General features: G+C 54.4%; 7 protein-coding genes across 7 annotated transcripts; 4 read left to right on the top strand and 3 right to left on the bottom strand.

The window, feature by feature from the left end:
* Window positions 1-4,107: 4,107 nt before the first annotated feature.
* On the top strand, window positions 4,108-6,699 carry PG985_000203 (CAMK/CAMK1 protein kinase; the record flags this gene model as incomplete). Its single annotated transcript, XM_066819972.1, has 5 exons — window positions 4,108-4,147; window positions 4,448-4,920; window positions 5,093-5,143; window positions 5,300-5,544; window positions 5,652-6,699. 5 exons carry the CDS (start codon window positions 4,108-4,110, stop codon window positions 6,697-6,699), a joined length of 1,857 nt encoding a protein of 618 aa, XP_066690851.1.
* A 951-nt stretch (window positions 6,700-7,650) lies between these two features.
* On the top strand, window positions 7,651-9,344 carry PG985_000204 (uncharacterized protein; the record flags this gene model as incomplete). Its single annotated transcript, XM_066819973.1, has 2 exons — window positions 7,651-8,704; window positions 8,764-9,344. 2 exons carry the CDS (start codon window positions 7,651-7,653, stop codon window positions 9,342-9,344), a joined length of 1,635 nt encoding a protein of 544 aa, XP_066690852.1.
* Window positions 9,345-10,210: 866 nt separating this feature from the next.
* PG985_000205 (riboflavine-aldehyde-forming enzyme) lies at window positions 10,211-10,597 on the bottom strand (the record flags this gene model as incomplete). Its single annotated transcript, XM_066819974.1, has 1 exon — window positions 10,211-10,597. One exon carries the CDS (start codon window positions 10,595-10,597, stop codon window positions 10,211-10,213), a length of 387 nt encoding a protein of 128 aa, XP_066690853.1.
* A 3,805-nt stretch (window positions 10,598-14,402) lies between these two features.
* Window positions 14,403-15,116, top strand: PG985_000206 (uncharacterized protein; the record flags this gene model as incomplete). The annotated part of the gene is made up of 1 exon (XM_066819975.1): window positions 14,403-15,116. The coding sequence occupies one exon, from the start codon at window positions 14,403-14,405 to the stop codon at window positions 15,114-15,116; it is 714 nt and encodes a 237-aa protein (XP_066690854.1).
* Window positions 15,117-17,803: 2,687 nt separating this feature from the next.
* On the top strand, window positions 17,804-19,159 carry PG985_000207 (uncharacterized protein; the record flags this gene model as incomplete). Its single annotated transcript, XM_066819976.1, has 1 exon — window positions 17,804-19,159. The coding sequence occupies one exon, from the start codon at window positions 17,804-17,806 to the stop codon at window positions 19,157-19,159; it is 1,356 nt and encodes a 451-aa protein (XP_066690855.1).
* A 532-nt stretch (window positions 19,160-19,691) lies between these two features.
* On the bottom strand, window positions 19,692-20,945 carry PG985_000208 (F-box-like domain-containing protein; the record flags this gene model as incomplete). Its single annotated transcript, XM_066819977.1, has 1 exon — window positions 19,692-20,945. One exon carries the CDS (start codon window positions 20,943-20,945, stop codon window positions 19,692-19,694), a length of 1,254 nt encoding a protein of 417 aa, XP_066690856.1.
* Window positions 20,946-21,580: 635 nt separating this feature from the next.
* PG985_000209 (uncharacterized protein) lies at window positions 21,581-22,902 on the bottom strand (the record flags this gene model as incomplete). Its single annotated transcript, XM_066819978.1, has 3 exons — window positions 21,581-21,724; window positions 21,786-22,553; window positions 22,609-22,902. The coding sequence occupies 3 exons, from the start codon at window positions 22,900-22,902 to the stop codon at window positions 21,581-21,583; spliced, it is 1,206 nt and encodes a 401-aa protein (XP_066690857.1).
* Window positions 22,903-25,983: the final 3,081 nt, after the last annotated feature.

The raw sequence follows: 25,983 nt of genomic DNA on the forward strand, positions 1-25,983 counted from the left end.
TGCGCGGTGAGTGGGGCGTACAAGCGGAAGAAAGAGGGCACGAAGCCACCCACCGTGGGGTGCCAACGCCGCGCGCGAAAGAAGTTGATGGGAGTAAATGGGAAATAAGCAAATGGGAAATGAACAAACTCGGATACGCTTGGCTCAGTTGCCAGCCAGTAGGGTGGCATAACCCCCGCAATTTCGCATGAGAGACTGCGGGCTTGACATACGACCCTCTTGCGACGTTGAGGATACTAGGTGCAGACGGAAAGAAACATCCTAAGTATGCCTTTTCGGAGACTTCGCTCCGACGCTGGGTTCGCGCGTCTTGTCTAAGAAACGTCTCCTTTAGACCAGCCGTATATGGCGGGCTGCCACCGGTTGGTAGATCGTTCCGCAGAGGTCGTGATGGCTATCACGATGGCGAATCTACCATCGATAATAGTGCAGGACATAGGGGGACGTGCATAATCAGCTCAGCATAGACGACACAGAACCGAGGATGCGAGAAAAGGTTGGTGCTGGTGATGTATTGTAGTTGACCAACGGCGCCGCGTTACTGTGTCAGGTATCGGGATCACAGCCGTGTAGATACAACAAATGACGGCGCCCTCGTCATGGCGTGCACGCCGGCGTGGGGTTGCATATGCTCGATCCGTAAAGGTGTATGTAAGTAGGTATGTATACAACAGTTCAGGTCATACCCTGTCAACACAAAGCTGTTGGCTGTGGTGACTGCTGGACTGCTGCTACCAACTACGTAATAAGAAAATGTGATGCTGCATGTACTGACCGGTGTTCAGAACCCCTATGGTATCCCGTACTTCAGGCGACCTAGGCAGACGCTACGAATTCTTACAACAACGATACAGGCAGAAGCAATACTGCAGTCCAGAATGCAGCCACCCAGGAGGCGGATTGGAGAGCCTCGTAGGTACCGCGCGATGCTACATATAGTAGGGGATCCAGGGTTGTCAAATCAGAACGCGGAGATAGTAGAGCGGCAGATCGGGACGGGCAGGCGGGAGGAGGCGAAGATGATCCTCATTTTAACCTACGTAAGGTTGTTGTTTATTTTAGAGTCACTCTTGAAACCGATGCATCAAAGGAGAGGAAAGTTGCTGACACTCCGGCAAAGGGGATGGCGGGATGGGTGTGGTGTTGCGAAGAGAGAGGGAAAGGGAAGAGAGATGACGATTGCCCTGGTCCAGGGCTGGGAGCCGTTGACGTCCATGGCCAGGGGTGGCTTGACGCATCAGGGAATTGTTTTGCCAGTCTGGCCAATGGCAGAGCGTCCAGTGATCAATCTGCCCACTTAGCCATCGATCTGGGCCATCATCAGTGCGGAGGCATCCCTGGAAAATGACGCTCCTTCCTACGTCATGCCGTACCCCTCGCTAAACAATCAAGGCCCAAACAGAGTCCAGGATTGCCCATGCGGCCACTGAGATGATGGCATGGTTGTCTGTGGAATGTGCTTATTGATTGACACCTGCATAGTCGCAGTGGCAGCACGGCCATTTCAGAACAAAGACACACCTGCAAGGTAGGTTGGGGGATACGCACCCGTCGCAGAGCCCGGGACGTATGCTTTACACGCGATCGTCTCTGCTGGCAGAGGCTCGCGAAAGGAGTTGTCTCGCTGTGATTGTTGATGCTATGAGGTGATGGACATCTGGCCGCGCAGGCATGGAGGCAGAGCAGTACGTCTTGGGTACCACAAGGGGCAGCAATTTGTATCTGATATGTGAATCGTGGACATATCGTAGTTGGTGTCTCTGGCTATTTTGGTAGCTCTGGGTCCGTCTGCGTCTCCCACTGGCCATCCAAAGTAGTATTCAGATGTAGCGTTCCAGGATCTTGGCATATATCTACATAGGTATCAGAAGTGCCGATTCGACGCAATCTCCTGTAGCCATCTACATTGTGTGGGAGGTGTACCGGTAGAAAGCTTCAACCAGACACATGCAAATAACATGCAACCTTGTCCAATGCACATAATGAGAGTTACATCAAATCTGCATTGCGCTTGGTTGCCAAGCCGCGAGCGAGAAGAGGGTATTATTTGTCTGCGTCTCTCTCGGTCTCTCCCTTGCTCGATCATGTCACTAGCAACGGTTCGCTGTAACTTGCAAGCTTCCGTGGTGAATAAGCGGATGAACCACTCGAACATGTTTCGGGCACCTGCTGGCCTTTCTTACATTGATACTTCCCCCATCCTGCTGCAACTCAACTCGACTCAACATCTGAACTCCTTGCAAGTTGTAATCTAGGTTAGCAAAGGGCACTACCCGCCATCGGCCGGACCCGCTTGCTTGGCCCATTTTCAATCTGGATTACACCATTTGAGTTGGGGCGCAAAAAAAGCTGGTGAGGTGAGGTGACATAGGTCGCCAAGGGTACTTGTAGGGTACAAGGTTGATGTCGCCCATCCCTGCTGTGCTTGATGCCAGATGGATACCAAGGCAGGCCTGGCAAGGTAGCAGTAGACCCTCTGACCTCTCATCGGTTCCAGTAATGCTAGGCGGCCAGGAGAGCAAAACCCTGCCGTCGCTCATCTGCTACAGCACAGGCTGCACAACACTCCATGTTCAGCTGCCAATTCAGGCACACCTATTGCCAGATTCTGACTCTGGCCAGCGTCAACGCCACTCGTCATTCGTCGCTCTGTCTAGAATTTACTACATGGGTTGATTCACCACTCTGTTTGTCATCATCATCATCGCCAACCGGAGCGGACTCCAATCAGCCCTGGGTACCACGATTCACCCATCCCATCAAACTTTCCGGGTTGCATTTGCATATCTGATACACGCCGACACTGACCTGCTTGTTTTCTTTCCCGCCGGGTATCCTTCGTAGCGTTCGTTCCCGGCCCAGTCGCAGATGCAGACAGACAGACACCTGCTCGGCCTAATTGACTGCAAGTAGAGCAACGACATCATCGCCCTCCCGGCTACCTTCAATTTCGGCTACAGGTACCCAAAGGTACTTGGTCGCTACCTGACCTGACACTGACCCCTCCAAGCCCAGCCTGCCTGTCCAGTCCAGTCCAGTCCAGCCTACCAAGTCTCCGGTTCCAGTCCCAGTCCCCGTCCCCGTCCCAGTCCCAGTTCCTGTCCCAATCCGAGCCGGTTCCAGGGCATTTGGCATCTTTTGCGCGCCTGGCACTGAAGTGAGCTGGAATGTTGTGCAAGTGTCTATGAACCACCATCGTCACTTTCGAGCACTTGGTTTTGGCCTTACCCTCTGCTCTCTAAGCTCGCTTGAACCTTAGCACGGGTCGCCGGCAATCCACTTTAAAGCTTTCCTGGCATATCCTGTTTGAGCCTTGAATAACTCTCTCTTCTCTTTTCATTTCGGGCATAGACGAACACAACTATCATCATCTCTTTTTCGGATTTTTTATTTGTCTCGTAGCATACATACATATCCTAAGATCTGATTTTCCCGCCTAAATCCGACCCCCAGAAGAGACAGCCTGGTGCAACAAGCCAGACAGAGAGAGACAGAGACCCCGAGAGAATTTAAATTAACAAAGCAACCACCCAACCCACCCACAAACCCGTTTGTTCCAGTCAGTCAGTCCCCCGACTGCTTTAGCGACCTGCCGCCACTTTCTTCACAGCCCGCCCAGCATCTGCGTCATACCCAACTAGACGTTTTGCCCGCACTCCTTGGATTGGATTGCTTTGATCAAAAGGTCGCTTCCCCATCAGCGCCAGACCTCGCCCAACCCAAATTTCGACGTTACAGTAGTTTCGACTCGTTTTTCCTCCCAAGAGCAACGCAACGCCAGTTCAAATCAACCCGAAACCAACCCAAAATACTCACCTGCAGAGACGCAGTAGCTACCCGCGACACGTACCCTATTGTTGTGTGTTTCTTCTTGATCATCACCGACTTTTACACTCACGCTAGAGTGGGTTTGCCAGAGGGTGCACCTTCATTCGAGAGAGACATTATTGTTTTTCGCTGAGTTTGCTTCCCAAATCCGAAACTTTGGCGAGCGTCGGAGCGGACTGTAGTCGACTTCCCAGAGGCTTGCACTCCTCTCGCGCGCAAAGGCAAAGAAGCAGCGAACGAAAAGGTTGGAAGCGGTTTTTCCCCGGTGACGTCTTCAAAATGTCAACAATTCAGCAACTCAAGAATTTTATCCGTCATGGTAAGTCGCCGCCCATCTCGTTTTCGTTCTTTTCTTTTGTGCTTTTGATTATTCAATCTGCCCGCCTACCCCGGTCCTATTTTCCCGTGTTTCTTCAGAGCGGAAGGGGGGATCGAGTGCCAATGCGGCAGCACGCCGATGGCGATCGGCCTGAATTATTCCTTTCTCTGGTACTTTTCCTGGGGTCTCATATCGACGTAGCTCGTGTCATCTCCCAGGGTACATGTTGCAGGCGTACCGTCCACTCTTTCTTTCTACTGTGCGCCCACTGACATCATCTTTTTCTTTTCCCCCAAATAGGCAAGCAAGCCAGGGCAAACAACGACGACGCACAACAGCGAAAGCAACATGAACATTCACAACAACAAGCTCCACCACCACAGAAGGCCATGGCACACATAACAGAACCCCTTGGGGCCGGTAACCACAACGGCCAGATGCCCCAGCCCATACCGGATGCCTACAGTGCTCAGCCCGGCGCTGGGCAGCAAAACCGCGTTGCCCAGGCCAACGATGTCGCGGCCCACGCCGCAGAGAAATCTGTCGATGGCCGGACGAAAAGTGGACACGAGCAACACGTCGCTAAGATGGTCCAGGAGGAGAATGAGACCCGCGGCAAGTTCCCCAAGTATCCCGGCCTGGAGCGATGGCAGCTCCTCGAGAAGATGGGCGACGGCGCCTTCAGCAACGTCTACCGCGCGAAGGACTTGACAGGTGATGCCGGAGAGTGTGCCATCAAGGTCGTCCGCAAATTTGAAATGAATAGTATGCAGGTGAGTGAGGCTACTGGTTGAGCTCTGCCATCGACCACTTTGAACTTTCCTTGGTCGACGCTTGCTCTTCTATTCCTTTCTATGCGCTGCCCGTTTTCTTTTGTACTCTGAACCTGGCCGAGGAGCTTTCATATCCCGCCGTCTCCTTTTACCAACCATGGGGTCTCGATAGGGCAACAACCATTTACATCCGGACTTCAAGAAGGTGCCGAAGGCTGCAGAGGTGCGAGAAATTTCTTTTCCTTTGTTGACACGTTCACATCATGCTCAGCCCTGTCTTCCTTGGCTCCCTTCCTTGGCCCGTACTGGTTGAGTCCGGGCCTACGCAATAGTTCATCAAATTGTTTTCATAGCAGCCGCGACTAACAACATCCTGCAGCGCGCAAATATTCTTAAGGAAGTACAAATCATGCGACAGCTTGATCACCCCAATATCATTAAATTGATCGATTTCTCCGAGTCTCGGCAATACTACTACATCATTCTCGAGCTCGCACCTGGTGGCGAACTGTTCCACCAAATCGTTCGACTCACGTACTTCAGCGAGGACCTATCCAGGCATGTCATCACGCAGGTTGCCAATGCCCTAGAGTACCTCCACGAGGAGCGTGGAGTTGTTCATCGGTAAGTCTTGCAACTTCTTCACCTTGGTTGCGTCGTTGTGGCGGTGAACATCGAATGATGACGTCACAATATCCTCTCGCGAATATCCTCGCTAATTCCTGTGATAGCGACATTAAACCTGAAAACATCCTATTTGAAGCTACTCCTTTCGTTCCGGCCAAGGTTCCCAAGCCAAAGCAACCAGGTGACGAGGATAAGGTCGATGAGGGCGAATTTATTCCGGGTGTCGGCGCTGGCGGTATCGGCCGCATCAAGATCGCCGATTTCGGCTTGTCGAAGATCGTGTGGGACAATCAGACCATGACCCCTTGCGGCACCGTCGGGTACACCGCCCCGGAGATAGTGAAGGATGAACGTTACTCGAAGTCTGTCGACATGTGGGCGCTAGGCTGTGTGCTGTACACACTGCTGTGTGGATTCCCGCCGTTCTACGATGAGAGCATTGAAGTTCTCACAGAGAAGGTGGCCAAGGGCCAATTCACCTTCTTGTCTCCCTGGTGGGATGACATCTCGAAGTCCGCCCAGGACTTGATCTCCCACCTTCTCTGCGTCGACCCCGAGCAGCGATATACGATCACCGAGTTCCTGGCCCACCCGTGGGTCCGTGGATCTGGCCCGACACCACGCGAGGAGAAGAAGGCCGCTGGTGCAGATACGCTCCAAGCTTTCGATGCTGCCCGCTTTGTCGACGGCGGAAAGCGTATGGACTTCCGTTCGCCAGGTGCCGTCAACCTCCGAGAAATTTTCGACGTTGGATACTCGGTGCACCGTCAAGAGGAGGAAGCCAAGAGACGGAAGCAGATGGGTACCAAGGGTGCCGCTCCATCCCGACTTGCCAACCTCAACGAAGAGTCGGACGACGAAGAAAAGTCCGACCCCGAGTATGTACACAAGGCAGATGGCTCGTCGCAACTCGAACAGCGTATGCGTGATACGAACTTGGGTAAGGGTCAAGATCGTGGCCGTGAACGAGAGCGCGCCGAGAAGGAGCAAAAGGGCTACGGCCAGCACAGCGCGACGGTGACGAACGCGGCCCGGCAACAAGTTCGTGCCAGCCACAAGCAAAAAGGTGCCTTTGAGCTAAGCCTTGACGGGGCTACACTGCTCGGACGTCGTGCTGGCAAGCCCGCCACTAGAGTTGGCGGTGGCCCGTAAGGGGTTCGTTGTTGTTTCTTAATTCTCAAGGACGGCGATGGAGGTTTTTGTGTGGTATTGATTGAATGAGCGGTCTCGGTGGTTTGGCGTAATCGTACATTTTTTGCAGGCCATTTTGGGCTTGCTGTCACTTGCGGTAGTGGTTTGTTGAGCAGGATGGTTCGCACATACGGATGAGGACATGACAGCGATCAAACGAGGACATGGCGCCTATTGGTTTTGACACTGGGCACTATTCGTGGTCTCGTACACTTTACACATAGGCATGGCGTTTTTGGAATTCACATCATCAACTTTCAATGCATATCAATGTGTGGCTTGCCTTTTTCTTTTCGTGACACAGTATCGCTCTCATCCCTGGCAAGGGCTGGTTGTGCCTGGTGTGTGGCGCACCGATCTTAGCCATGATCTCCAAGACATCCAGCCACTGCTAGCAATACCAACTCCCTGGGAGGTCCAGAGCCCTGGTGTTCCTAGACCGAGTGCCCTCTTACGCTGGAACATAATTGAATTCACTTGAGGAAGTGCTTTTGGGGAGACTGAGATCTGGGTCAAAGGGGGTTTGTAAGGGGGTTGGATGCGATAGCTCGACAAAAGTAAACCCATTCCATCCCTGGAATGGCTACTATCATGGCCGCGATGGGAGAAGCATACGAGCACGAATTCTAGTATAAGTATCGCTCGTCTCTCGCCAGAAGGTCAATTCTATCTCCAGGCTCAACAACAAACTCAAACACACACAGTCTCTTAATATACCATTCTCCTAATACCGGCCTCACTCCTAAACTCAAGCACCTTTCACTCGCTTCCCCACCTCTACTATAGAGATAACACTCTCACTTAATCACACACATCGTTTGGGTTTGACTTCAACATTCCTTACTCCTCTCTCCTTCCCCAGAGCAACCTCAACTATACGCATTCACACAGGCAGCCAGACCGACATTGACCATGTCGAACGCGCCCCAGATCATTAGCCACTTGGACGTCGGGCTCCTGCCCAACGCCGGCGGCTGCGTCATCGACATTGCCGCGGTGGTCAACCTCGCGCAGTGCCCCAGCGTGAAGATCACCCGGTCCGAGGATTACCATGTCGAGGTCCAGCCGGACTCCATCTGCGTCACGCCCTCTTTCCCACCGCGCCGCGGCCCTTACCCCCCTCCCCCTCCGCCTCCGCCGCCGGCCCGACGACCTATCGATCCGCGACCTGGCGGTAACGGTGGTGATGGCGGCAGGGGAGGCGATGGGGGTAACGGGGGTAACGGGGGTTTCGGTCGTGGAAGGGGAGGTAATGGTGGTGCCGGCGGCGACGGGGGCGATGGCGGCAATGGCGGTTTCGGTCGCGCTGGCGGTAAGGCTGGTGATGGAGGCAATGGCGGCCACGGAGGGGATGGCGGCAATGCTGGCTTTGGCCGTGGTGGTGGCAATGCTGGTAACGGTGGCAATGGCGGCAAAGGTGGGAATGGCGGCAACGCCGGAAACGCCTTCTTCGGCCGCGGCGCCGGTAACGGTGGGAATGGCGGCAACGGAGGTAACGGTGGCAACGGTGGCAACGGAGGATACCTCGGCGGCAATGGAGGTAACGGCGGCAACGGAGGCAATGGTGGTAACGGAGGCAACGGTGGCGGCTACCCCCACGATCACGACGGCCCCGATCCCCAGCCCAATCTCCCCTACCCCGGCCACGACCACGACCACGACCACGACTACCCGACCGATCCCTATGGACCGCCCCCGAAGCACGACCCGCAGCCGCCGGTGAACTACCCCACCGACCCCAAGTACCCAGGCCACGGCTCGTACCCGTACCCGCCTCCTCCGCCTCACGGCCACGACAACACGCCTCTTCCCCCTCCTCCGGCCAACGACCCCTACCCCTACCCTCCTCCTCAGCCCAACCAGCCGCACCCCAAGTCCCCCCTGCCGCCTTTCTGCAGCCAGCCTACCGTCGATGTCGATAGCAGCCAGATCCCCGGGATCACCCATCACGATCTTGAAGTGCACTGTGAGTAGCTTCCCTTCCGGCCCCAGTGTTTATCACATGCTAACGCCGAAAACCTGCAGTGCAAGTCCTTGGACTCATTGACCTTGATGTCGACGTTGACCTCCACTCCATCCTCGGCGGCCTCTTTGGCGGCAAGCAGCGTCGCGACATTACCGATCTTGTCGATGGCCTCGTCGGCAACACAGGCAAGGGCAAGCCCAGCGGCAAATCCACCGGCTCCCTTCCCGTCGTCGGACCCATCGTCAACGCCCCCGGCTCAAAGGCAGAGAACCCTGAACCCGAGAACCCCGCCGGACCCAAGGGCCCCGGCGGCTCCCAGCTGCCCCCGGGCACCGACCCCGAAGCCATCCGCCGCGCCCTGATCCACAAGTACGCCGTCCAGTGCGGCTTCTCGTACCGCGCCCACCGCGACGTGCAGCAGACGACCGTCACCTCGTACACCGAGTGCCTGCACACCTGCACCACGCACGCCTACTCGACCTCGACGCCCGGCGGCGCCCGCGAGTGCCTCGGCGCCTCGTTCGAGCGCGGCGGGTCGGGCACGTGCTGGTACGTCGTCGGGGTCGAGCACGCGACGCTCGAGGAGAGCTACCGGGTTAAGGATGAGGGGTGCGATTCTTTCTCTTTGGCTCCGTACTAAAGGCAGATGTGAGGCTACACAACTACACAATCTCAACTTCTCGGCTCTTTCCCCCATCTCGCCTCGCGCTGTTGGGGAAGAAAGGGGGAAGGGATTGACTGGAAAACGCGACAGACAGACCATCAGGATGGTCGTCGAGGATATCGGGGTACATTCACTAACTGATACAGGGCCACACCGCGTGGTACATACGCTCGCTAATGTTTAAGTAATTTTGGGTTGGTATTACGCTGGGCTGGCTGTTTTGTTCATACTAGGCACGGGGAGAAGGATTAATCTGGGGCCTGGGGGATGTAGGCTGTCGGTTCATTGGAGTTTGTTTTCATACAATTAGATATCGGTAATTATTACACAAAAAACAATACAGTTTTCTTGTTTGCTTGAGCAAAAGTCTTGGAGGGGTTCGGGAAGATCGTACTTGAGTGACATTTTCGTGTAGTGCATGCAACATTGCCCCTTTCTTGCTACTTGCTGATCCAAACGCCTAAGCTATTGATCTTATCGAGTTGGCCGTAGGCACCCAGATGCTTGGGTGATAACCCAGTGCCTCACGTTGGAACGGGTAATATTGCCATTGAAGGCCAAAGGTCTCTTTACATTGGATATGTCTTCAAATGATTCATTCGCAGGATGCGTTTAAGCTAACGATCAGTCAAGAAGCCAAGACCTGTCTCTGCAGCGGCTGTCTTCCGTACTCCGCTGTAACACCTATACCCTAATATCCCACAAGTCCCAGCCAAAACCGATTGGCGGATCCAAGAAACGAAACGTAAAGAAAAGAAAAGCGAAGTGGGGGAGTCCCAGCCCTAAGAAAGAAGTGAAAAGGGGTATCGAGCTGCCTAATCAAGCAGTCAAAAGTGACCGCTCTACTGGAAAGACCAGCTGACCTGGACTCGACCAGCATCGAGGGAGTCCAGGGTCTGGAAGACGGAAGGTGAGACATCGATGGACTCCGGAGAGCACCCGGGGCACTTGTCCACGACGGTGGCCACGGCCGTCTTGCCGCCGTAGTTGATGACAATCTTCTTGCCGCAGGCGTCGGGGTGGTCGGCGTACTGGCTCGGGGCGAGGGCCACGACGGCGTCGCCGTCCGAGTTGGTCAGGCCGCAGCTGCCCAGGCCCGGGTTGTAGTAGGTCATGTCGCCGGCGCTGCTGCGGGGGGCCACTACGGCGGCGGGGGCGTCCAGGGGCAGGGCGGCCGCGAGGCCGGCCGCGCAGAGGGTGGTCATGATGGTGTTGGTGAAAGAAGGCATGGTGATGGTAGTGATTGTGGTGACTTGCACAAGTGTCTTGTAGAGAGAGTGTGTGTTTAGGCGTGAGAAGAACGATGGTGATTCGTCTGAAGTGGAGAAGAGAATGTAGTTGTATGGGACAGCTAGTGTCTGTAACGAATTGTGTAAGACTCCTGGTCTTGAAAGAATGTGGGCGGGTTGGAAGTGAGGTTGATGGATGAAGACTTGGGATCGAGAATAGGAGGGAGGAGGAAAGGAGGGCTTATATACACGGGACTTAGGCCATGTGCCGTCCTCGCCTCGACTTTCCTGGATCGTTTGCCGACGTCAAACACGCTGGGGCAAGGGGCGACGGGCGAAACCCAGGATGCATTGTCAAAGACGGGGAACAAAGAGGAGTGCGGGAGTCGCTGCATGTTTCCTTCCTGCCAACCCAGTTTCCACCAAACAGGTACATTGACGGCCGCTGCTGGTGGGTGGTCCAGTTTTGCGGACTGGCTTGCGAGTCAAGTCGTGCAACCAGGCACGACTCGACCCTACTGAGCTTGTTTAGTTGGAGTGGAAACCCTTGCTTCGAATCAGGTACCCGGATTTACGTTGCTGTGTAGCGATTTGGCTCTGCAGAAGGAAACGAGTGCATCTTCACCTTGACAAGCTTGATTACTTGGACTTTTGCTCATGTCGACATGGGTATGTACCTAGGTATGTAGTCTGCCTCGCATAATGTCACCCTCTCGAGAACGCCACTGATATCCGGGTGGTAGTTCGTGTGGGATGGAATGTGTGTTTGACTGCAGGTAGCAAGCTCTCGAGAATTTCATGTTTGCTTTGCTAGAATAGCAGATGGAAAACTCGTTTGTTCTAGTGCATCTGGAAAGAGGTACATACATAAACGTCAATCGTTTCTTCAGGATGATGCGTGCTCTAGGCCCCGGCAGGTACTTACAGTGGGGTTGGTCCCGCAAAGTCGAAGGAACCGTTGGCTGGGGCGCTGGAGCACTAGAACGAACCCCCAAGAACACACACTAATTCACGCGGGGCACTTGAGAGCTCCCCGCTACAGTGCAACCCTGAGGCTGATGCCGATCAGTACTCGCTTAAAAGATCAGCAAAAGTCAATTCGGCTGTCAGAGCAAGCTGTGCAACATGAGCAAATAGGGATTTAATCAACTGAAAACAGCATATACGGGGGTTGCTTGCGTGGCCATCCGGCCCTAATGTAGACGCGTACTTTGCCTATTTGCTAGACTCCATCTAAGTGCACACCTTGCTGTGGTGTGCAGGCAGGCTGGCCTTCCAGTTGGTTGGCGTTTCCAGCCTAACGAAAAGATCCGTTGTGTGAGACCACAAGCAATGGGGCACCGTTGATTCAGATGAGAGTCTAGCGGGGGAAAAACCAGTTGACAGCGGCTCGGATCTATGTATGCGGCCTTGACTCGATGAGATGACAACGGTTCCAGGCCCCCCTGCCTCCAACGTTCCCCACAATCGACTTACGCAGGTCCCCAAGCCCTTGGCCTTGGACGAGAGAAATAGCGCCGCCTGACAACATGAGATGAATCCTGGCAAGGGCAAAACAAGCACTTGCGACGAGACACATGGCACCCCGAAGTCCTGCAGCCACGCGACTAGCTAAGATATAGCTCGGCCACCACCCGCCATCGGAAAGCCTCCCGCCTCGAGCCGAATGCCTAGAGACGTCCCTGTCGATCATGACCCCGGTTAGACTTCCCTTGATGGTACTACGGCGATATAACCGTATCGCATGGCTGCCAACGCCGCACATGGTTTCTGGCAGGGCCTGCTATCCGCCCGTTTCTCGGAATCTCGTCTGCTTCCCGTCACACCCACATGCGCTGTACACGCATGCATCCATCTCGGCGGCATAGTGCGGGGTCGACCAATAGCACCGATCCCTATTTCCGGAAAGCTACCAAGGTTGCTGCAGCCACCTTTGCAAGCCACGACGCAGCGACGGCAATGTTGACACCAAGCGGGCTGGTGGCTCCCAGCATCAACGAACGCCCACGAGGACATCCGTCTTCTGACAACTCATTTTGGCTAACCTTGCACGCGATACAAATTGGCAACTGATTTCCCTGATCCTCCCTGCAACCAAGGCCCGGAACCACCCGAACCCGAACCCGAACTGTCTGCGAGTACACAGCTCTATATGGAGACGCTTGAGTAACATAACAACAAATCGAACCGGCGAATCGCCAGCCAACCACCCCAGTCTCTGGAGCCACACAGTCAGTTACGGCTGACAGTAACTTACGGCCGACCCTACACCGTGCCAAACGCAGACGCATTCTTCGAGCCGTTCCATTCCCCTTCTGCACCCCGAGACACCATGGCTACTGCCTTTCGCTGCTGCCTCGTACCAGACTTTTCACCTTTCGTTCGAATATTTGGTCGACTTCTTCCGCATTGCAAACTCTAGTCAAGAGTCATACATCAAAGTTTTCTGGAGGCACCCTATGCTCTTATCTTCTTTTGAAGGGGGCTGGGAATAACCAACTTGACTCATTCTCTCACTATCGGGCCACTCTTCGAGAAAGCTTGATCTGCTGGAACCAGCAGCAAAAGGACGAGTAACCAAGCTGAAGCGGTGCATCAGAAAACACGCAGAGGTACGCCAGCCCATGGAACAGAGCCGCCAGTCTCTATACTTGCTGGGGAATAACCAAGTGTCTCTTTCACCTTGGCTTGTCACTATATACGATCTTCTGGTAGGGATAGGGACAGCCTACACAACCATGAGGCAAACAAACAGAGGGGCCGTATTGGACGATAACGGTATTGCGTGGTAAAGGCATACAGGCTCACCGTTCGAGCGGCTGGCTCACCGTTCGATCAGTTGGCTATCCGTCCAGCTTCGGGCCAACATAAACTTGCTCAGATATTAAACGTTAACGAGCGTTGATTTATTAAACTTTCCCCCTGACCCGACTCCACGGTATTGTCACCTTTTGAGCTGTGGGTCAAAGCTGAGCCCGCCAAAAATACCGACGTTGTTGTTGATGTAGTATATGGCCCGGTGGCATATTTGATTCAGGATTGAGCATGGCATGCTCTACATGGCTTCGAATCATTCGATTATCATCTTGACCAATATATGTTGCGCTTATGTCTAGGAGACTGGAGGATAAATTCAGTCATGTTCTCAAAATCGGTCCTCCAGGGGATCAACGTCGTGTTCCAACCACCATACGGTTCTACTTCAATTACCCCCATCATACTCTCAACTTTGGATTTCGAGGATGAGTCAGTTTGTCAGAGGTGAACGAAGAACAATCCCTTCAACCTGATCATATATTCAGTTTCCTGCTGCAGCACCAAGTTATTCTAGGAGTATAGATTGCTGCTGCCTCACAGGGGAGCCGTGCTTTGATCATTTGATCAACAAGCTTTCAGCCAACCACTATTCGGGCCCTTTTTGGCATGAACAATCGATGTCGGGCCCCCCTTCGACTCATCATATAGTTCTGTACCAGAAACAGCCCAAAGCATGCACTTTTCTCGAGATATTCCAGCCCGAGATGGGAGAAAAACCTTATTTTCCTGGGGGTATAAAAGGCCCCCTTCCCCCCAGCCAATAATTGATTTCTTCTCTTGGAATTATCACTGCTACTCTGAAGCTACTGATACTCTTGATCCTCAAGCCTATACTCAACTTCAAACACTCAAGTCTTTTGACATTACACTTCACACTCTACTCTTTGGCTGTCAGATCAACCACTCATACTTCATCACCTTTCGGTCTTGCAAGTATAGTCTTTCAGTCTTCAATTGATACTCTCTACATCAATCATCTACAAACAACATGGCTTTCTCCTCAGCAAACATCGAGTCCATTTCTATGGGTCTCTCAGGAGTTGCCGTCGGGGCTGCGGACCGTTGTGTCCCCTTCCTCAACAAAGAGTTGACCGGTATGAGCATCGCTGATTCTCAGGATGCTTTCGAGGAGCTCCGCGAGGAGCAAGTCGCCAGTCGCTCTTCGGATGCAATGGACTGGGAACTGACTTCTGAATACGTCGTTCCCATCATCCCTGCCAAGGTCAACCCATTCTTGGGTGCCAAGGCAGCGTCCCAACCTATCAAACCTGTCGTCACTGCTAAGGTCAATCCTTTCTTGGATGCCCCTGCTGTGTCGAAGCCCGTCAATCCTTTTCTTTCCCAGCCTGCAGCTTCTAACCTGCCAGTGGAAATGGATATTGACGAATGGTCCATCAATGACCAAACAAACACCAATGCCAACACCCAACCTGCTCGCAACAACAAACGCAACAACCAGCGTCAGAGCAAGGGCCGCGGCAAAGCCACCAAATCTAACAAAGGTGGTTCCAACAACGCTTCCCAAAAACACAAGGGGGGTGATGCTGGCTTCCTTGGTAACTACAAGATTACCAAGCCTACTGGAGGTCGTCGTCAAAACAACGACAACTCCAACTCGGAGACTCGACGTGGAGGAAACAACAACAACTCCTCGCGTCGACGATCCAACAACGGCAACAAGAACCGTAGCCAGCGTCAGTGAACGCTCCGGTCTCTTGCTTGTCACAGGTGTTTTTCCAACATTTTTTTTTCCTCCCAACAATCTGCTGGGAGGTTTTTATGTTTTTGGTTTTTTCTACACCTCAAGTGGACAAACCATGATTTTCGACCCAGCGAGACAACAATCAGCGAGCTTTCATCAGTATAGTTTTGTTTGATTTCGTCTACTCAGCGCTGCTTCGTTTATCATCCACTGCTTCGTCCTGGGATGACTCTAAACTCACCAAACAAACAACTACACACGAACTTGGGTTCATCTTCAGTCGATTCAACGTCAACGTGGACTCGACTTGGTGTCGAACCCTCTTTTCTGGAACTGGAATCTCTCACACACTCTCCTCCTCCTCCTCTTCTCTCTCTCTCTCTCTCTCTCTCTCTCGAGTTCCTCGTATACCTTCAAACCTGCACATCGCGGGGGCAGTTGGCAACGGGGTTCTCAAACTCACACACACACACACACACACACAAACTCTACCTACTCTCTCTCTCTCTCTCTCTCTCTCCTGTGTCACTTCGAACAACCTTAACCACAATGCTCTGTTCTGATCCGTTGAAATGCAAATATACGCTGGCGCATCAGACGCGGGAACTCTTGAAATATCGAAAACCCTTGGATGATCATCAACAAAAAAAAACCCTCTGGGACCTTACGTCGACCCAGGTCATGATTCTGACCCTTTTGTCTCACGCCGCAGCTCCTTCATGGTTGACTCAATCCTGGCTCTTCAGAAAGTCGCAGTCACGGGGCGAGCAGCCATGAGGGTCGGTATTGGCCGAAGGTAATGAGGACTCGGACCCTTTTGTCTCACGCCGCAGCTCCTTTATGGTTGACTCAATCCTGGCTCTTCAGAAAGTCGCAGTCACGGGGCGAGCAGCCATAAGGGTCGGTATTGGCCGAAGGTGATGGGGATATGTTTAGCTCAAGCCTGACTCTTCAGAAAGTCGCAGTTACGGGGCGAGCTTGCATATTATGGCAGTCTTTGGTGAAAAGGGCTCTGGTTTCCCAATTGAAAAAGGATTCCCATCCCATAATACACCCATCGACTAGACGTTACATAAAACACACCGATGGCGACCAAGATGTATTCCGTTGATACGATAGCGGATGCATAAGATATTTCAAGACTTCCCAAGAGCGAAATCCACGTGTACCGTCTAACCTGCGTATTGCGGGGGCAGTCGGCGACGAGAAGTGTTCACAGATTTCCGCCCACCTCTACTTCTTCTTCTCTCTCTCTCTCTTCGAGTTCTCCGTGTACCTTCAAACCTGCATATCGCGGGGGCAGTTGGCGACGGGTTCTCCAAAAACTCCTCTCTCTCTCTCTCTCTCTCTCTCTCGAGTTCCTCGTGTACTGGCCAACCTGCGTATCGCGGGGGCAGCCAGCGGCGGGGTTCTCAACTCGAGTTCTTCGTGTACCGTACAAACCTGCGTATCGCGGGGGCAGTCGGCGACGAAGTTCTCAACTCACGTGTGTGTGTGGGTGCTTCTCGAGTTCCTCATGTACCGTACAAACCTGCGCATCGCGGGGGCAGTCGGCGATGGGGTTCTCAAAATCCTCCTCTTCTCTCTCTCTCTCTCTCTCGAGTTCCTCGTGTACCTTCCAACCTGCACATCGCGGGGGCAGTTGGCGACGGGGTTCTCCAAAAACTCCTCCTCTCTCTCTCTCTCTCTCGAGTTCCTCGTGTACTGGCCAACCTGCACATCGCGGGGGCAGTCAGCGACGGGGTTCTCAACCTCCAGTTTCCAGACAAAGAGGGCTTCGATGCCAAGTCGACAAGACAGCACTACAAGTCTTTCAATCCAGTTTCTCGCCACTCAGACAGCGAATCGACTTTTGACCTTGGACAAAGATACCACTCTCTACAACTCTCCCCATCGACAACAAACTACACTCGTCAATGGGGGAGCCAAGGCTCAAACAAGTTCACAAACAAACATCAGCGTTGCTTCTCTCACAACAGCGCTTGATACTCAACTTTTTTTTTCTTTTTTTATACTTTTGAATGAAATCCTTTTTCCCTCTTCACTTGCTCTCTTGCCATACTTCTTGATCGTGATTGTGATTGCAACTGTGTAAAGTGACATGCCTCTCCACCAAGTACATTTCCTAGTAGCCGTAGTCTAAACATCATCCTGTGTCCCTGTAGTTTTCTCGCTTGTATTACTTCCCTGTAACACTCCTTAGTCGATGGGGAGTTACAACGCATGTATTTGATTGACGTAATTTGTGTGGCTTGTCATGCAAGTGAGGCTATCACCAAGCCTGCTGCCCAGGGAGGTGGGTGGGCAGGATCTTAGACTACAATCTAATCTGATGAGGTAATTATGAGAGTATGTACGACCTACAGCTACTGCCCACCAGATGTTTTGTGGAACACAACATTTCTGCCATGCTGATTTACTTGTGCTGGAAGGTGCTGGTGTGACACTAGGCATCCTCGATCCTTGGCGGGCCCTCTTGCTAGTAGCTTTAGGCAGGGTCTGGCGCAGGCAACATCGCGCTAGTCCTCCTTCTCCTTAAACCACTTGCACCTCACAATGCGTCCTTCCTGTCGCATAAAAGCCACACGAGTCCTTCGAGCTGTTTGTCTTGATTCATTCCCAGCATTTACTTCCCTATCACAGGCAGTGCACACCATCTCATCCCGTACTCAGCCTGTCCCTCCACAATGGCACCTACCACACTCGCGGACCTCGCTCCCGAGATTGTCGCCAACATCATCAGCCATGCAAGCGACATCAAGGATCTCAAGAACATCCGCCTCGCAAGCAGGGACCTGAACAACCAAGCCGTCCGCGAGCTGTTCAGGGAGGCCTTCATCCGCCCAACGGAGGATGCAGTCGCCCATTGGAACGCTTTCGCCGGCAACGCACCCCTTGCCCAACTGGCCCGCCGTGCCGTGATCCATACGGTAGAAGATATCACGGACGACGATCGCTACGCGGAACAAGATGTGGAGGAGGAGGTGGAGGAGAGTTTCCAGGACGCCGTGTCTGCACTCGCCAAGTTCCCCAATCTGGACTCGCTGCTGCTGGGCTTCAGCGCCCAATGCCTTGGCACGGATGAGAACAATTACTGGGACGATGTCATGGAATCGGCCGAGGTCCGAGAGGAACGGCTGCAGCTTGTTTTCAAGGCCATCAAAGCCCGACAGGATGCCGGCAGCTCCAGACTTCACAAGTTGACCCTCTTCAACCTGCAAAATCAACCCCTCCCCGAGTTCACGGAAAGCGAGCTGTTCCGGGACATCATGGACCAGCTCGATGAGCTGCATATCCAGATGGTCCAGGAGTCCAATGAGCACGGTCCGGACCACGACTACACCAAGATGGAGCTGCGGACGTTCCCCAAGCATCTCTGCTCCGCGTGGCTGTCTCCCATCGCTGCCAACCTCCAGGAGCTGTCTTTGTACGCGAGAACCGACAACTGGGGCCCATTTCCGGGCTACTTTGAACTAGGCGCCATCTCTTTCCCGAAATTGGAGACGCTTTCGCTCGGCTACTATACGATTGCATACGACGACCAGCTGGACTGGGTACTGTCCATCAAGTCCCTCAAGAAGCTCGTCATGCACAGGTGCATGATCGTGCGCCGGATCCGTATCGCCCGGGAAAACATGGAAGAGTGGAAGACCAGCACGCGAGACTGGAAGCTGCTGAAGGATGACGATGGAGAATGGTGTGTCGCTTATGGCTACGACAAACACTGGAGCACCCTGTTTGACGCGCTGGCTACCGAGCTGCCGAATCTGCAGGCATTCGCGTTCGACTACCCGCGCCGCACATGGGACGGGGGCCAAGAGCGAGAGTACAGCGTGGAGGGCTGTCACAGCATGCGGTCCAGCATGTTCCCGGAGCGCTACGTCGTGTTCGACAACGGCATCCTGCCCACGCATTGGCCCGAAGCCGACAAGCAGGGGTCGATATATTGGCCGGAAGAGGTTCCCAATTTTCACAAAGACCACCTCGAGGAGGACCAAAAATCCTTCGACAACCTGCTGGAGGTTTGTCGGTCCAGGAGCTGAGTGGATTTCGACTTTCACCCTGATTATCGGATTATTAGAAAAGAATCGCAATAGGGGGCTTGTGACCAGCAGCTTGGATACCAATATTGGATCTGATAATTTTTGCAATCCCGCATTCTCGCTCGCATCCCGCCCAGCTCGTCAATTTTCTGTCCGTTGTACCAAAACCAGTAGTAACATGAACAAGACACCGGATTATCAAAACAGCCAGGCCTTTCCCGATAGCTGGCGGTGTCTATTTGCTGTCACTTCTACCGAGGCCACAGCGAGGAATGTTCCACCTTAGTAGATATACGCGTAAGAAGGCATGATCACGCAGTTGATTATACACACCAACGATGGTTGAAGACAGGACAATAGAGCAACTCATGTTCATCAGAAACTCGCGAGCAAAGCTCGTTGCTTGTTGCCTGCAGCGATAACGTCCAGAGCCCTGTAAACAGTGTTGATACAACACATAGCTGAAACGCAACATCCATCTGCAGGAGAAACCAATCAACTGCCAACTATTACAATGCAGCACCTGCGCGGATCACTCTTCGTCGCTGTCCTCCCCGTCACCGTTGTTATCGTCCTCATCCTCGCTTTCATTGTCAATACCACTCGGCCGAGCCCTATTACTAAATATCACTTTCCCCGAGTACATGACTCTACTCAGCACTGGGAACTCGGCAAATGACGCTTGGGTCAGCCCATAGCCGTCTCCGTCTTCATCGTCGTCGTATCCGTCTTCGTCGTCGTCATCATCATCGGACATCTCACGACAGGAATGCTCAAAATTCAGTTCTACCCGTCTCAGCGTGGCCTTGGCGGGGGCTAGGGACGCGACGAGCTGGCGGTTGCCGACCTCACGATTCGCCTCGTCGACGATGGCGCCGCCGGAGTAGTAGCTGAAGCGCTCGAGGCGCGGGCAGCTGGCCAGCAGCGCCCGCAGGTCCCGGTGCTCGAGGTTGCAGTAGTCGAGGTCGAGGGTCTTGATGCGGGCGGGCATGCACCGCCGCAGCGCGTTCGTCAGGACCGCGGCTTTTTGGTCTTCGCTGTCGGTGTCGGTGCTGCCGCCGTCGCCGTCTTCGGAGCCGCCCACGCCGCGGCATTGCATCAGGTGCAGCGTCGTCGCGTTGGGCGTCAAGGTCAGCAGGGGCGCGCAGTCCAGCAGGGCGAAGCCCATCTCCGTGTCGCCGTGGCGCAGCGTCAGGCGCTCGACGGACGCGAAGGGCTGGAGGACGCCGGCCTCGCGAAGGTCGCTCAGCAGCTTCAGCGCATCCTCCTCGTGGCGCGTGGTGACGGACAGATAGCGGAGGTTCGGCAGGAGCGGCAGGAGCAGCTGCATAATGGCCGGGACGCGGGTTGCGAGACCGTGCTCGTTCTCCTCGAAATCCAGCGCCACGGGGAAGGCGGCGGCGTCGAACCCGAGCCGGGCGGCGACGCGGCCGTAGACCGCGACCAGCTCGTCCCGGTGCGGCTCGATGTCGCAGATCCAGTGGTCGAGCATCACGACCCGGACGGCCGCGGCCAGGCGCGCGTTGTCCAGGAGGCTGCGCAGGAAGCGCAGGTGCTTCTTGCCGTCGTTGAGGCCCTCGCCGAAGTCGTACGTCCGGAACAGGACCCGCTGGGCCATCTGCGCGACGCCCTTGGAGACTAGGCATAGGGCCAGGAGGGTTTCTCGTCTGCCGGCGGGGTTGTCCGTGGACATGCTTGTGGGGTTGCCGGGCTGGCGGAAGTGCTCGTCGGCGAGCTGCTCGCAGACGATGCCCCAGATCTCGAGTGGGAGTTGAAGCGTTTTCATGATGGCGGCTAGACTCAGCAGTCGCAGCTAGTTGCAGTACAGATGCATCGACCTTGAGTAATCGAGGTACTTGAGGGGGAAATCTTGTTGCGCTCCTTTATACGACCAGGTTCCAAGCCCCGCGCCGTCACCATGGAGCTGTTCTGCCTAAAGAGGATCGGGAGCCTAGACGGATCGCCGCGCTAAGCTGTCCCCCGGTTCAAGCCAATGGGGCACTAAGTAATGAACCACGCCTCTCTACCTAAGCCAGAAGTGACATGGAATAAACACCGGAGTGCTTAAAGCACTCGAACGGAATAATCAGTGGCATAATCAAATGACGCTTAGCTGTTTAGTGGGTCCGGTGTCTTGTCAATGTCCCTACTGCTCTAGCCACCGACCCGAAGCGCCATCAATTGATTGACCCGATATTCGAGGCACATGGGAGTACGGAAGTTCAATCTCATCAAATGAAGAATGTATATTCAAAGAAGCTTATCGAACATCATCATCATCTATGTACATCGGCCATCGTAACAACATCAGAAAAGAATTGAGACATAAGAGAGATCCTCCCCAACACGTGCGATCCTGTTCCTCCGACTTTGCAGGACCGTTCGACAAGCCGCGGGATATCAGCAACGGGTGTTGCCAATTTAGGCGCCGTTGTTGATGATGCGGTTGGGGCTGCCGCTGCTGATGCCGCTGATCCGGCCGGTGGTGGCGAGAGATCGGATGCGGGCGGCGACCTGAGAGGCGCTGAGGTTCTCGAGACCCATGAGGTAGAGAGCAAGACCAGCCTGTAGCGGAAATGTTAGCAGTGGTCACTTTTTGATCCACAGATCATGGGCAATGACTTACAACGTGGGGAGTGGCCATGGAGGTACCCGAGATGGTGTTGGTGGCGCTGTTGCCGCCGATCCACGAGGACAGGATGCTGGTGCCGGGGGCGTAGACGGAGAGGACGGAGCCGTAGTTGGAGAAGGAGGACTGGCGCCAGCTCGAGTCGATGGCACCAACAACGAAGGCGTTGGTGGCAGAAGCAGGGGAGACGTTGGCGGCGTTCTGGGCCTCGTTGCCGGCGGCGATGACGGACAGGACGCCCGAGTTGTAGGCTTGGCTGACGAGGTTGTTGAAGGCGGTGGACCTGGGGCCGCCGAGGGACATGCTGATGACGGCCTTGTTGGTGCGGCTCTTGCTGATGATGTCGTTGGCGGCCCACGAGAAGCCGTCCATGATGACCGAGGTGGCGGCCGAGCTGCCGCTGAAGACCTTGACGGCGATGATGTTGGCGCGCTTGGCGACACCGTAGGTTGTACCAGCGATGGTGCCGGCACAATGAGTTCCGTGTCCGATTCCGTCTGCGTTGGCGCCACCGGCGGCGTTGTAGCCGTACGAGGCACGGCCGCCGAACTGGCTGTGGGTCTGGAGAACACCGCTGTCAACAACATAGGCGTAGGTTCCTTCTCCTGCGCTGGTGTCATAACGGTAGGTGGTGGAGCCGGGAGTCTTGGACGAGACGGTTCCGAGACCCCAGGTGGCGCCTGACTGGGACGTGATGGCACGGTCTTGCACCTCGGCGGGCATATCGAAGAGGGTCCAGATCTGATCCTCTTCAACCTCGGCGACCTGCAGTGCTTGGGATCAGTGATGGGCGTTCCAAGGTCGTGAGTGATTGACTTACATCGGGGTTGTTCCGAATCTCCTGGAGCGTAGCCTCGTCGAATTCTCCGGCGTAGGCTTCGAAATCCTTGATCTTGTAGGTCTTCTCGACGCCACCAGTCGCACGCTTGGAAAGCGAGCGCTTGTGGACAGAGTTGACCCAGCTCATGTGAGACTCGGCGTTGGCGCCGTTCTTCAGGGAGACAATGTACTTCCCAGGGATGACATCGCGCTTGATCTGCTGCTCCACCGGGGCAGCGGCGGCAAGGGGCAGGAGGGCCGTCAAAGAGACAGCGAGCTGGCGGAAGTTGACCATTTTGATGATGTCGGGAAGATGCAAAGACTGACTGAGGTGCGAGCGAGGACTGGTTGTCAGAGAACGAAGGACTGATGAGCAGATGGTGATATCGTTGAACTGGAGATATCTTCTGGCCTTATATAGGCAAACAACTTCGATATCTCAAGGCCAAGTTTCCAGTCGTGAGAAGGCTATGGCTCCATCGTGTCCATTGTCACCGCCGCTCTCCACAAGGCGATGTTGCCAGCTTCCGAATCAGCCTTAGACGCGGAATCGGAGCCCGTCTGAACTGCCTGCCAATTCCATAGCGCCGTCCGAAATGGCAGGAGAGACCTGACGTTTCATTCATACGCGCCCAGGCACGCAAGCGCTCGTGCTCATGGCAGTAGGGCGGATACTGGTTGCTCCATTGTGGCCGTGGCATGAAGATTCCGGAAAGAGATTCGGAGGACGGAGGCTTGGCAATGCAACTACTTGGACCAGCGCCATACTTTGATTCTAAGGCGAGCTTGGTGAGTCGACAAACTGTGTGTGTCAGGGGAGCCCTGATTCCATGGGAGGGACAGTGGAGATCGACAAGTCGCATCCAGCATGACTAGGACCGGACGAGGGCCCAGAGACGGTCGACTAGCTGGGATGGCAGGCGATAGCCGTTGCTCGTGTTGTGCAGGCTGCTGCTGAAAAAAGCAAGGCTCGAACCGACGGGACAGTAGTAGTTGGCGAGGCCAGTCAGAGATCGGCAGCCATACCTTCCGCTTACCGACAGGACAGCCGGAAGCAGCCAAGCATCTTGCGCCGCCGGAAAAGGAATGTGCATCGGGGGAGATGTCTTTGGGTGGGCTCCCAACGTCTCGCATAATGTGCCTGGCAGCCGCAGCACGCAAGAAGAAAAAAGTCTTGTTCGCCCATCGTCATGGCTCCGTGATGGATCACATGCACACATGCAAGTGTGATGGCCTTCCATATGCCGCGATGTGTCCGAGCCATGCCCGCTCATGCTGCCATTGAAAGAGGAGCACGGCCGCACGCGAGAAGAAGTGCCTATCGTGCATTCTGGGGTAAGCCAGCAATGGCTAGCACCTGGGCGGCAGGGGTGCTTGATTACATAGTGCCATTACGATAAGTACATTGGAGAGGTGAGATGATGCTTATCACCGTAGGGCCTTGTAGAGGATCTCTCGGCGCTTCGGCAGGCTCAGCGGGAACGCAGAGGTTTCCCCACAAGCCTTACTAATGGCTTCGATGATCTTCGGCTTTTACAGGTAGGGGATAAGATGAGATGGGATGAGGTTGGCGGACTCATGACTCAGTTATATCAGTGCTGAGGCCGCGCTGGGACGGGGCTGTAGCAGGCGATGGCACGCCGGTCGTACTTCTTGAGCGAGAGAGGGCCGCGCTCGCAATACTGGAAGAAGCACCGCCATGGCGAAGCTCAATCGACCGATCTCAGGTTGGGTTGGATTCGGAGTAGCGCCGAGATCGCATCATAGCCCCTCGTCGGAGAGCGCGTTCCAGCAACGGCCTGTCTCCATCTCCATCGGCTTTATTTTTGCTTTGTTTTTCGTACCTGCAAAGATCGAGGTGCATGGCTGGATCTCCGCCGGTACTCAAGGGCAGTTGGACCACTCAGGGCACATGATCGAGCACCTCATCCGGCGAGGGGCTTGCGAGGTTGCCGGCGCACGATTAGGCGCGTCGACCAAGCACGGGGCAGAGGGACGAAACGGGAAGCTGTGAAGAATGACCCCGGGCGTTCTGTTGCATTGTGTCCATGCCTAAAAGTTTTGGCGGCTCGGCGGCAGGCTTGGCCCCCGATTTTCGGGCCACTGGGCACTTGCAGCGGCCCTGGAGGTTACTGACAAGCTTTGGTACAGCACCACGCCTACCACTCTGTTATCAGTTAGCCCCCCTCTGTTGCATTGGGGGCGTCATAACCAGGTTGAAGTAAGCCTTCAAATGCGCATCAAGCGACCGCAGGAATCAACCTCCACCGACAGCACCTGTCTTGATTATCCCGCTTACCCTCCAGATTGTGACAGTGAAATATACGAGTACTACTGTGATGATATTCTGTTGAAGTTCTCATCCCAGCAGAGACTTGACAGGCTTGTTCTCGCAGGGTTTTGTCATGTACTGTATTTTGGGGTCCGCCGCTATCAATCCCACAAATAAGTACAGCTATATACCACCCCTTCGGCATACCTACCAGCCTACTTTACTTGCGCTTGTTGAAAATGACCCATCAGTTGTCGATTCCGACAAATCAATGAGCTTAACCACGTTCCGTTCCTCTCGGCATGAATTTGATTGCCTGCATTTGGCAGGTAATGCTTGCTGAAGATCTTGGCATATAAGGCCTATCGGTTTTGGACGCACGGTTGCGATCTCGGCCTGCCTAGTCGGGCATAACGGTCCTGGATCATTGTTGGCGACACGCGGCTGCTTTTCCATGCAAGATGGGTTCTCAACCATCAACATGTGAATCTTTCACTGCACCGTCGTTTACGAAGTTCAATGGCATCTTTGGGGCCGATGCTAGTCAATTGAACCTCTTGGGGTCGGGATACGATGCATTGCCAATTGAGGGCGTCTAAGTAAGGGGGTTTGCGAGGGAGCTGTTCCCATCTCTCCTTCACACCAAGCAGCAACGCATCACATCGACCACTCGCGGTCTATACACAGCCCAGCAATCGCCGTCAGTTGTCAGTCAATCGATGTGAATGCCAACTTATCACCTGCTGAATACCCGGCCCCTTGTGCCCTCCCCGACGTCATGCTACAAATCGGCGCCCACCTCTCATAGCCCTCTCACAAAGGACATGAGAGGTGACGATACGTTCATGACAGATGCTTATCCAGCTCGGCAGCCCGCTTTTATGGCCTCAGTGCTCACTCAGGTACTTATCCGCCATGCAAGAACCACAAGAGCTGGCAGTGGTTCTCGGCGGCCTTGACCGCGGTGTGAGGCACTTGGCACTGAAGTATCTGATGCCGTCATCATATTGGAATGTGCAGATATGAATGGATCCTACCATGAACCTGCCATCTCGAACATGCACTCGTCATATCCTCTATTAGGATACTCGATTGGTTACCACT

This window comes from Apiospora marii (genome assembly GCF_038362585.1).
Source record: "Apiospora marii strain CBS 49790 chromosome Unknown utg000001l_segment0_segment0, whole genome shotgun sequence".
Lineage (NCBI taxonomy): Eukaryota > Fungi > Ascomycota > Sordariomycetes > Amphisphaeriales > Apiosporaceae > Apiospora > Apiospora marii.